The sequence below is a fragment of the Hoplias malabaricus genome, chromosome 3 (genome assembly GCF_029633855.1).
Source record: "Hoplias malabaricus isolate fHopMal1 chromosome 3, fHopMal1.hap1, whole genome shotgun sequence".
In the NCBI taxonomy this organism is placed as follows: Eukaryota; Metazoa; Chordata; class Actinopteri; order Characiformes; family Erythrinidae; genus Hoplias; species Hoplias malabaricus.
The window spans coordinates 13,871,059-13,883,515 of NC_089802.1; the positions used below are offsets into that span (position 1 = coordinate 13,871,059).

Sequence of the window (12,457 nt, forward strand, 5' to 3'; positions counted from 1 at the left end):
ATGTTAAAGCAAGAATACTCTATTAGTTGTCAATACATGTTAGATTCATTTTCTCAGACAAAGTAGAAGCATTTGTAAGAAACCATGTGAGCCTTTATTCCTAAAAGAAGTGGCATGGTGGATAGTCAACTTGAGACAGCTGCACTTTCATGTGGCACTGCAGGAAATGTGAATTGTACACTACCACAGGGAGATTCCGAGACATCTCATTTAAGTTGTGACACCGGAAGGAATTTGAGATTTTCTCAGATCCCAAGTGTATTGCACAACCTTGTTAACCTTCGAATTTAGGCCAGGAAAAGACAAGCCCTGGGGAACCCCATTCCCCACTTAGTTAATTATCACACACTCTAGCATTCTCTGTTCATGCACTAACTTGAGCAAATTCTCATAATAACTCTACTAACATCACACACACAACAATTTCTATCATTACGATTTACAGGAGAAAACTATTTAATTTCTATAAAGTTTTTTTTTAGAAGACATGACAATTTCCAGGCAATTATCACACTATGGTAGGGGTTATGGAGAAATGATAGCTAAAGAGAAGTTGGGATCATCTTACTATCTGCTTCTTTCCTCTTGAAATCTGGGATTATTAGCAGATGTTTTCTTAGAAATTCTAATGTATTCACCAAAAAGGGCAAAGACAATATGCATTTAATTGCATACAGCTGAATAAACAAAACTAGTAAAACCATATGTAGGGAACACTAAACCAGTCTGATACCGTTGTATTTACAATTTTATACTGAAACAGGACCAAAAAAAAGTCTAATTCATCCACTGCACCTGGCAGTCATGAAAGGACTGGTGAAGTCATGGTGTAATGGCACCGAACAGAGATGGATCACTGCATTTGTTTTGGTCTGTCATTACAGTTGGTGTCTAACCTGTGACAGTGCAACATATTGCATTTCATCTTCTGTCAGGTTACAGCAGCCAGGCCTGGAAAAGCAAATGTTAAGCATGAACATTTCATGCAACAAAGCACAATCTAAACAGGATATGGCATAAACTGAGGAACAGTTTAGTTAAGCAGGAATGACAGTAGGATATTTGACTGCATCAAGTTCATCTACTGTTTTATTTGCTTACAAGTATTTTTTTGCCACATTATATATATATATATAAATTTGACATAACCTCAATGTCAAATACCTAGATATCATGACTGCCATTATATTTAAGCCCTTTTAAGATGCACGCCATTACTGCTCTATGCGTACTGTCACCATACACAAATATCAACACACGTGATATAACAGGATATTTTGGAAAAATTTAAAACATTTACATACACTGCACCTGCAACTTAAGAAAATATGATTTGTTAATTTTAAGCAGAAAATAGGTTTAATTTCTTTAAGCTCTAAATGTGAAAGTGTATTATGAAGTAGTGATGAATGTAGCAGCAAACAACTGACTGACTGTTTATGCACTGTCATAAACACAAACAAATGCAGTTACTGCATAATATCACTCAGTCAGCCTTAGTCTGCTGTGGTTACTGAACCAACTACAGAGAGAAAAACATTAAGTAAGTAATGGGTGCTCCTATAAAATCATATAAATATTGCTATTTCGAGATCTAATTTTAAGGATTCTAAACAGCTGCAGTGGTTCTAGATGACAAAGTATACATATGAATATGGTCATAAAGAATAAAAACATGTTTATTGAAACTCCAGCAATAATTATCCTGAGATGCTCAAATGTGTTATAGCTAAAGTTGATACTAGGTTAACTATGTATATAAAATCATATGGATTCAGATAAGCTGCCATTCTCTGCTCAAAAGGGACAGTGTCCCTGCACATTTACTGATAAGAGAAAGGAAAACGGACAGTAGCCTTGAATCACCACAGAGCGACTGAGTAACACTGAACATACACAAACAGTCTCAGCAATGCATAAATAAAGAACCTAGTTTAACACGACTTTACTAATGAATCATCAAACACAAGACTGCAGTGACAATGGAGAAAGCCTAAGCCTATGCATATGTATCTAGATAAAACCTGCTTCAATAAATCTTAATCAAAAGTTTCTTCTCAAGATAGTCCAGCCAACAAAGAGTAGTACAGGGTAAGTGTGAAGACTGCTGTGAACACTTACTTCAGTTGTATGATAACCTTAGGTCCAGTTACCCGGTTAAATTAAAGAATGTGTCTGAGCATCCCACTGGCAACAGTTAGAGATCCCAGTGACTTCCAGTAATCCCCAGTGATCAGGAGCTCATTGATAAGACAATGCCATAGGAGTTGAGTCCCAGAAAGAGCAGGATGATGGTGAAGAAAAAACTGGAGAGGAGTGCAGCAAACCACTAGCGCTGCTCTAAATTTCTCTTTCTGAGACCAACCAACCTAACCCCACTCCATCAGCATAAACCCTCCTTTAGTCTCCTCCCAGCTTTAACAGTACACCACACGTTATCGCCGCCTTGTGGCCACTCTATACCCTTAAAATACTCACCCGTGTTGAATCTTTGTATGGAACAATAAACGCATGTGCAATATATATATATATCTGTTCAATCCAATGCACCCAACTACCAAACAGAATATTTACCAAAGCAGGGCAAGTATTCAATTAAATAATGTATTCAGTATAATAAGAATTCAACTAGTAAAGAAAATTGAGAGCATTGCTTTTCCCCCATTCCAGCTCATACTGAATGCTCAACATCTGAACAAGAGCAAAACATCTCTTGTTCAAATTTACTCAATTCTTGTAAACTGTAACTTAAATCGTAAGCTTGTTTAATTTAAAAAAAAAAAATTTGCAGTCATTTGTTCCTTTTCATTAAGCTTGTATTTCCCCACTGTTTATTACCTGTAACAATAACAAAATGGTGAACGAGGAACAGACTAAACATCAGTGAAACATGGTGGTTAAAAGAGATTATATAAAGGCTAATCCTTTGTTTTATGTCTGTGTTTGTCTGTTCTTTTTTCAAATCAAATCAAAACAGAACAATATGCCACTCTTTCATTAACATACTTGTGTTCAGACTCACATACCCTCCTCTACCTTCTCTCTGTGCATGGAAACTTACTCATACTTCTTGTTCATGTACTATGCCCTGCTGTAAAAATCATTAAGTGTAGAATGGTTCTTTTCTTTTTTCCCTTATTTACATTCAATATCTATAACACATATGTAATAGTGTGGAGTTTGTGAGGCTGTGTGCAGTTACACTCATCAACCCTAACACTGTGACCACCTTGTTCTACCTCCACTGTCCAGAGGATTACTTTGTTCTACAATTAGACTGTAGTCCATCTGTTGCTCTGAAAACTTTGTCTGCCCCCTTTCACCCTGTTTTTCTAATGGTCAGGACCTCCACATGACCACCAAAGAGCAGGTATGACTTGGGTGGAACAGACATGGCAGTGCTGCTGAAGTGAAACTTCAACTTTCAGTAACCTTGCTTGGAGTCCAGCTTGCTTTCCCCAATGCCGTTTCTGCGATTCTGATGGTCTTAAGTGTGAGTGTTTGGAAAGTGGGAGGAAACCAGAGCACCCAGAGGAAACCCATGCTGACACGGGGAGAACACACCAAACTCCTCACAGACAGTCACCCAGAGCAGGACTTGAAACCACAACCTCCAGGTCCCTGGAGCTGTGTGACAGCGACACTACCTGCTGTGCCATATTTGATAAATGCTGCTGCTTTGCTAATTAAAAGAAAATGTCAGGAAGAAAAATAAAAGAGTTAAATAAAAATAGGGGAGAGAGAGAGCGCCAAGCCGCTGCATCATCACGCACTCCCCATGTTAGATATCTGCAAAGTGCTAGTGTATGGCCAGTGGGGCTAAGAGAATGCCTTTTATCAAAAAATCATTTTCATTTATATACTGCTTCACAATGTGTTGCTATTTTGCTTAGCACCAATGACAATATTGGGTCCTCATTAACATCAGCTAGTGGCTACTGGAGAATATGCTGCATAAGCACATAAAATATTTAAAAGTTTTCTACTGGACATATTTGGATATTTGCTTTTTGTGTATAAAAACCAACCCATCTTTTTTCAAACACTGAATATCAGTTTTAGGTTTAAAAAACAGCACATTAGTGGTTTCTGAAAATGGCTATAAAAGGCCCAAATGAAGTGAACTGTGGCTTTATAGAATTTAAAGAGCTTGTTTCAGGGTGCCACCCAGTAAGTCCTGACTGACCTGGATTTCCAGGGTAAGGAGGGACTGGAGGAAAAGAGGATTGGTCTCCTCCACCTTTTCCTTAACATCTGCCTTTCCACACGCTTGTGATAAAACTACGCTGGGTGGAGGGCGGAAATTAGGGAAGAGGGCTTTTTCTGGCATACAACAGTGGAATGTAGAAATAATGACAAAATGAAAAGAAATAGAGCAGTCAGAAAAGGCTTAAAATTAATTCAGGGGTTGTAAAATATCACATTTTTAAATAAAGTGTCATAACCGGTACCACCATCAATAAAGTGGGAACTGTAATGAAACTACATAACCTTAAACCTCTGAAACCGTACTGTTCATAGTGTTATTATGAGCTTAGTGTTATTCTGATATTTTTGCAGAGTATAAGGCAGACAACAGAAAGCTATAATTTTTGTATTATTTATATCTCACAGTATTATGACTACAGTTCACAGGGACATACAATTTGTATTTTCTGATCCAGATAAATTAAGTTAAAATACATGTTTGAACCCAAACCCTGAAAACAGAAACACTCAAAATGGCACTGCAGGGTGAGCTCAAACACTTTTTATAAAATTCTGAGTATGTTTCCTCATCATTTGCTAGCATATTTGTGTGCTCAAAGCCAATTTAATGGGTTTATGAGACCCTGGTGTCAGTAAATGGGTAAACAAAAACAATTAAAAAAATAAATAAATAAATCTTTCCCATTCCTGTATGTTGGCCTTTCTCTCCCTCTGCTCGTGACAGAATAATGGTATCTGAAATTTTTTTAGATGAAGGTGGATCTTAAGGTGGATCGTCTCCAAAGTTGGAAGACCGCTATCTGCAGTACCAAAAATGCTACAAAACTAAAGTTACAAATTATTTTTAGTGGTAATTCCAACATGGAATAAAAACTTGCAGACAACTTAAACGTCAGCCACATGCTAACACCAGTAATTATACAATTCCACCTTAAAAGACAGAGCTTCTGAATTTAAACAAATCAGAGAGAACAGCTTCCCCACAATCGTAGAGATCCCCTTTAAATTATTATTGTCTAGGCTTCTCATTCTGTCCCTGGCACACATGCTGAGTTCATATTTTACAAAACAAAAATGCACAGAACCTTCATATTTTTTTTTCCATTTCAGCTAGAATAATGTTCTCAAACAAAAAGGAAATAAGAGATCAAGTGAACTATAATTACATTATTAGAGATTTAAAAGATTCAAAGGCACATCAAGTTTATTTTTTTTTAGAACAAAAAAACTGTGACACACTGAAAAAACACAATAAAAAAGATCAACTATTTTAGAAATGACAGCAGTTAAAGTGCACACTGAGCTGAAGAAAACCTTTTTAGAAATCTGCAGTCTGGACCAGAGTGCATTTTTTGTGTTTGTTTAGTTCACTAACTCAGCTGTTAGGGGTCATGTATGTTGAAATATAACTAATACATCTTTAATCATTCAATCATTCATTCATTCATTCATTGTCTGTAACAGTTTGTCCACTTAAGAGCCAAGGTGGGTCCGGTTTCTGGGAGCCTGTCAGGAATCACTTGGTGATGGCAGGACACACCCTGGACAGGGCACCCATTACAGAGCATCACAAACTCACAAGTACACTCTCAAACTCACACCCATGGACACTTTTGCATGGCCAATCCACTTACCAACATTTTTGGTCTGGTGGTGGAGGAAACCTACCCAGACACTAGGGGCTCAAACCCCCAACCCCAGCACCCTTGAGCTGAGTAACTGCAACACTACCTTTTGCACCACCATTCCACCACCTTTAATCAGTTTCAGTGCATAATAAGTAAGCTGAATGAATCACTAAGAGCTGCGTAAGTCTAATGATCTGAAATGATCATACATGTAAACAAAAAACCTTTTGAAACCTTCTGCTGGGTTTGCGCTTTTAATCAAAAACACAAAGGACTTTGCCCTGAAAATCAATAGCTTTATTGTTGACAGTTTTAGAAGAGAACATCCTGTTTGTGTGATATTACACTGAAAAGGCTCTGTCCCAAACCCTAAGCCACAATCAGAAAGGGGGATGGGAGTGGAAAAGTCAGAGAAAGAAACCAGCAGCAATTTTTTTGGATAGTGTGAATGATTTCAACTGAGAGAGAATCATCTATCTAAACACTGGAGTAAGCAACACATTCCTAAACTGTATTCAGTCTAATCCAGGTCAGCAAAACACAGACATGTAAAACAAAATAAAAGTCAGTTAGTTGAGTAAAAGGATTGTAAAATATCAAACAATAAATGCTTTATGTACAAATTTATTCTTAGTATTTCAAAAGAATTACTTTTCTCAATGTCAGTAAATACCAGAGAAAATGTTGGCAAAATCATCATTTTAAGATAAAAAGCTAATTTATTTAACAATTTTCAAATGTAAGTAATTATTTAGAGGGATCAAAAAGTCGACAAACTAGAATCGGGGAGAATAAACCCTTTATCTGACAAATTAACATATTTTGGACCCACTTGAACAGGCGGTTCTTGGTGAGTACACAGAGAATAAATGTGTGTAGCCCATTAACCCTCTACATATGGGGTTATCAGGCCAAAACAACCCAGAGGCTATGTTTAAACCATCCTGATCCCATCACTCACACTGGAAGACATCCATGTCCAACACTTAAACAGTGAACAAAACTTGATGGTACCAAGCTGGACTTCCCATGTTTGGCTGTAGGCTGGTGACTGGTATGGGCTTCTACGTCTTTCATATGACTAACTTCAAAAGCAATGAAAGCACTGGGAGGGTGTAATAAGACCCACAGGACTCGCGTTCTCTGGCAGAGGTCACTCGAAGGTTAGTCTGCTGACTAAGTCACATCAACAAGCTTAGCTCGCTAACCCTCTGTAGTGTGTAAACAGTGAACTGACCGCGACGTGTGTGGGCGTTTATTGAAGTTTAAATCGAAGCTGAGCTTTTATGTACTTTATGATTAATGACAACTGTCAGGCAGAAACAATTACACATTCATTGGTGACCACAGTGGCACACGGGCGGCTGGAGTCTGCTCGTGTTCATTTGCATTCGAAAGAAAGGAAACATGGGACCTGTTGCTTTTCGACGGACCTTAGATTAAGCGGGTAATAATAAATAAACTCTAAAAACTCTAAGAATCTCGTAAATAATAGCATCGAAAAGCAGATCATTGAACAGAATACAACTGAAAAAAAAATATCAGCAGAAATGTAGCAACGGTTGGCTTCTTATTGTTCGATTTTTTCTGTCCACCTTAAATAGTGCAGTGGTTACATTCTGGTGCCCGAGATGTCCTACGATCTGCTGTTCTTTTTACGAGGAACGGACATTATTAGAACCCAAAAACTAGTCTCGACTCCATGCAGTCACTCACCGACTCCATCTTCTGATTTCAGCACCATTGTAGACAGCTCTGACCAATATCCGAGCAGGCGTGTAATGAGGATGTTGAAAAAGCTCTTCAAACTTTGAGTCCCTGAGTTTACTCTCTACACTGTCAACTCAGTGTATTCGCCCTAAACTCAAGAAAACGTTTTCACAATAACACTTTAAAACACTTTCAGTAACTACAGTCAAGTGTCTGATATGCTGCTGCTGCTGCTGCTGCTGCCATGCCGTGTCCTGCTGAGCAAGAGGGGGAGAGGCTTTACTCTGAGCTCGTTTGGAACAGCCAATCACAAATTGTATTTAAATGAGCGCCTCTCCTTCAGGCGCATGCGCGCTAAGTGCCATAGAAATAGATTTCAGGTCAGTGTAACCAAATTCTGTTGTTTTATATAAATACAGTCTGTTGTTATATATATATATAGCAAGAGGTGGATCACAGTAGGGCAATGTTGTTAGTCTTTTGTTGATGTTTTGTACAGACTTCTCTGGGAGTTTTAGACATGTCATTTTTGACACTTTTCCATTCACAGTCAATCTACTAATTTTTCCTTCATTCATTTTTTTTCTTGTTATTATTCATAAATTAGATTATTAAATCATTTTCATCAAGTACAGTGTTAACATAATTATTTTATATGAGGCTTACTCATTATTGTATCTCTCATAGCTGTTGGTAATATTTGTATTAGTTTATTTTCCTGAATAAAAGTCCATCTATTATCTGTAACCGCTTATCCAATTTAGGGTCGCGGGGGGTCCAGAGCCTACCTGGAATCATCGGGCGCAAGGCAGGAATACACCCTGGAGGGGACCCCAGTCCTTCACAGGGCAACACAGACACGGACACTTTCGAGTCACCAATCCACCTGCAACGTGTGTTTTTGGACTGTGGGAGGAAACCGGAGCACCCGGAGGAAACCCACGCAGACACAGGGAGAACACACCAACTCCTCACAGACAGTCACCCGGAGCGGGAATTGAACCCACAACCTCCAGGCCCCTGGAGCTGTGTGACACTACCTGCTGCGCCACCGTGCCGCCCTGAATAAAAGTCTTGTGAGTTTAAAATGTGTTTAAGCAGATTAAAAACTACTAAGATGTTGTCCAGAGGGCAGTAATCTGAACAGTCCCATGGTGGACCAGCAGTCGCCTATTCAGTAGGGTATCAATCTTTTTAAGCCAATGGACCAATAGATGCTTGCTGTTCATAAGATCATTTATAACGCAGAATGCATTACTGCTGAAATTAGGTTAATTCACAAAAGCTTGTCTTTTGTGACTTTTGTTTTATTTACAAAATAAATGCTGAAGATATTAGTAAAACATATAATTTATTTTGGTATGTATAAAATCATATACAAATACATAAATGTATTTAAGGAATAAGTCCTAGCATTTCAATACAGTAAATCTACAGCTTCTTTGGTAGTGACATGGTTAAAACAATCTTTCTGTTGACTTGCATATATACCAAATAAATCCACAAATAGGTTTATGTGGATCAGTGCCATGATGTAATCACAGTATAGGAACAGCTGGAAAATAAACAGTCCAGAATTTAAAAGAAAGACTCGTGACCAGAAATTATTGGTTTGAGTTGGAACTGAACACAAATAAAAGACTGCTTTCATGACAGAACTTTCCACAAGAGGCCACTAGTAAAGACTGAGAGAAGGTTCCTACCCTCAGGATATAATGGAGGATAAAAAGCATGCCCTTCAGCTCCTGCTAGAAATGGGCTCTTGTTTTCTTTTTGTGTTCTTAAGTTGTGTGGCTTTTGGAGCTAGAACATGACAAATAGCTGATTATTCTTTAAATAATTTAAAACAGCACATCTAGAACAAATACTCTGTTACTTAATCACATCTGTGGGATCCTTTAGAACAAATCGGGGACAACATTAGCAGCACAGAATTTACAAACTCAAAAAATCTGTCTATTGTAACAGTCATTTTAAAACACATTTGTTTAATCATTTAAAACAGTCCATTTTAATTAATTTATGTCCAGAATTGAGGGAGAAGCATCTCAGGCAACTCCTCCTGGAGAGTGTATAAAATTGTATTAAGATAAAGTGGAGCTAATATTTTAACGAATTTAACATAGAGGATTTGGTTTGTTTAACATCTCTGGGTCTCTGAATACTTTCATATCCATTTGATGTCCTCACTTACTATGTCCACAGAAGCATTACAGACATACTCAAACAATAAACTATAACATATTGTCTATGGAGTGAATACAATGGAACATTGGTTTGCACTGACCTCCAGTGGACAAACTCAATATTATATATTTACACTCATTTTTTAAATTTCTTTGATTATCTGCCAAATTACATTATTCTAAGGATGATAGCAAAGAGTTAAATACGTCTAAATGCCAGAAGTAATGAGAGCAGGCTAATAATCAGAGAACAGAAACTGTGTTTTTTTCCCCTACTGTAAGAGTTAGAGCTAGTTGTCATGGCGATAAGTGCTTCTGAGTTCTTTGCTTATACTAGAATTTTAATTGAGGTGGACAGAGTTTGTGTGTTTGACCAATACACAATTACATGTACACTCCCACCCACGTGTACCCCCGCCACCCCAGCACACACGCATACACACACACACACACACACACATACACCCCCACACAAACATGCACACATGGTGTGTGATAATGAGGCCATTATGAAACATACAGTTATCAGAAACATCCCCAATACACAGACATACACAATGCATGTGCATATACACAAACATACACACAGAGATATAATGAATAATAAACAAAAGCAACTAACAAAACTAAATAGCTACAGGCTCCTACAGAGATGGTTGGGGTATATCAGAATTGTTACCATGGCGCTGGCTAGAGCTCTAAATTATCCTCTGTCTGAAACTGTCACCAAAATAAATACCAAAAACAGCTTACTTATGTTCCCCACAAATGTATCATCATTTCAATACCTTCTCAATGTTACAATTACAGAAAACGGGTTCTGTCTAATCAAACCCTATTGTTCTGCTGTTTATAAGAATCTGTTGACAATACTCTTCAATTGAAATCAGATAAAACATTGGATGGGATTATATCAGTGAAAGAAAATTCAATCTGAATGTGGTCAGCACTTTAGAAAAGGCTTTGTATTTTCATGTTCCTTAATTACACAAGGCATTCTCTAAGAGAAGTCAATTTCACAGAATTTATATAAGGGAGAAAAAACAGGACAGATTATTGGACCAGTGTTATAGTTTAGGAAGCAATTTACTGCCCCACATACAAATAAAATGAGTTTATGGATGATATTTATCTCCAATAAACTCACTCCCACCGGTCACCCACTTTGTGTGAACAATGCAAAAGAGTTCCCATGTTCACAGGTTTTATCTGTCAAAGATACTACTGTCAGAAGAGTCCTAAATCATTCTCACAGCTCTGTGTTCATTTTTCTCTAAGGTTATTTTAGGGATTATGTACCAGAACCTTTCCTAATCCATATTTCCATGAGAATTTTCAGAACACTCTTTATGCTGTCAGTCAGGATGGGATAAAATACACTTTATAGCATCAGCGTGAATAGGTACGTGTATTGGTTTTTGTGGTATCTTAAAACAATTAATATAAAACAGCTTTGTGTAAGGACTGTATAGACGTTGAAGTGAAGGGTGTTTTGAAATGAGGATTATATACTGTACAAGTAAGTATGCCCAAGTTTTTGGAGGACAAACAATAATTCAAGCAAAACAAAATGTAATGTGTTGTCTGCCCAAATGACATCTGCAAGTTCCTCTGACGTTTTCAGCCATGCTATCTTATGGTATATCTAAATCCTAATGGTCCGTTTGTGGTTGCTCCTTTATTTGGAGTTCTACTTTCTCAAAGCACTGGATAGTTTTAGAAATTTCACACTTAGTTTATTAAACACACACTCTTTTATTTATACTCACAGCCACATTTAGCCCAAAAGTTCTTTCATTCAGCCCAGATATTCTCAGTCTACTACTGAAACTTCATAAACATACACCAGGTACAGACTAAATTCAATATTTAAGAGTTGTAACTATGCTCCAGTGCATTTAAAATAACTGTCTAATGATTTAAGTTGATGGCGGCACGGTGGTGCAGCAGGTAGTGTCGCAGTCACACATCTCCCAGGAACCTGGAGGTTGTGGGTTCAAGTCCCGCTCCGGGTGACTGTCTGTGAGTAGTTTGGTGTGTTCTCCCTGTTTCCGCGTGGGTTTCCTCCCACAGTCCAAAAACACACGTTGGTAGGTGGATTGACGACTGTATAACTGTCCATAGGTGGGAGTGAATGTGTTTATGCTGCACTGTGAAGCACTGGTGCCCCCTCCAGGGGGGTGTTCCTGCCTTGCACCCCATGATGCTGGGTAGGCTCTGAACCCACTGCGACCCTGAACTGGATAAGTTACAGATAATTAATGAATGATTTAAGTGTACCCAAGCATTTGCACAACATTATGTGAGGTATTACAAATTAGCTCCAGGTCAAATATAAAGAAGCAAATTCTGACAACAAACATGTCTTCGCTTATTAACTAAATTTGGAGTTAATAAAAAATATGAAAATATTGTTAAATACAAACTAAGGCTTCAGTGCTCCCAGAGCACAGTAAGGTACAGCACATCCTTTAATAGGCATGACATGGAGCAGGGAGAAGAGAAAATCTATTCATAGTCCTGTATCTTCTTAAACCCCTCACAAACACTGAGGTCACCTCAGAGAGTACTGAAAGACTCAACTTCAGCACATTAATCTATAATAGAAACACTAATGTTCCCCCCACTTCAGTCTCATCAATATAAGCCTCGAAGTAAAAACACAATCCTCCAATCAGGCCCAGGCGGCCAGATATGGATTTACAAACAACAGGACAATAAACA

The 12,457-nt window shown here is 37.9% G+C and overlaps 1 protein-coding gene across 4 annotated transcripts in view; it reads right to left on the reverse strand.

The window, feature by feature from the left end:
- Positions 1-12,457, reverse strand: part of cyth1b (cytohesin 1b) — a 67,556-nt gene that overhangs the window by 19,346 nt on the left and 35,753 nt on the right. Inside the window, exon 1 of one of the 4 annotated variants that reach the window (XM_066664228.1) lies at positions 7,554-7,712. The exons of 2 other annotated variants lie outside the window; for them this stretch is intronic. In XM_066664228.1, coding sequence (XP_066520325.1) covers positions 7,554-7,581 — 28 coding nt within the window. In that variant the 5' untranslated portion in view covers positions 7,582-7,712. Of the gene's footprint in view, positions 1-2,121; positions 2,267-7,553; positions 7,713-12,457 lie in introns of those variants that run through there. One more of the 4 variants, XM_066664231.1, reaches the window with a different exon arrangement.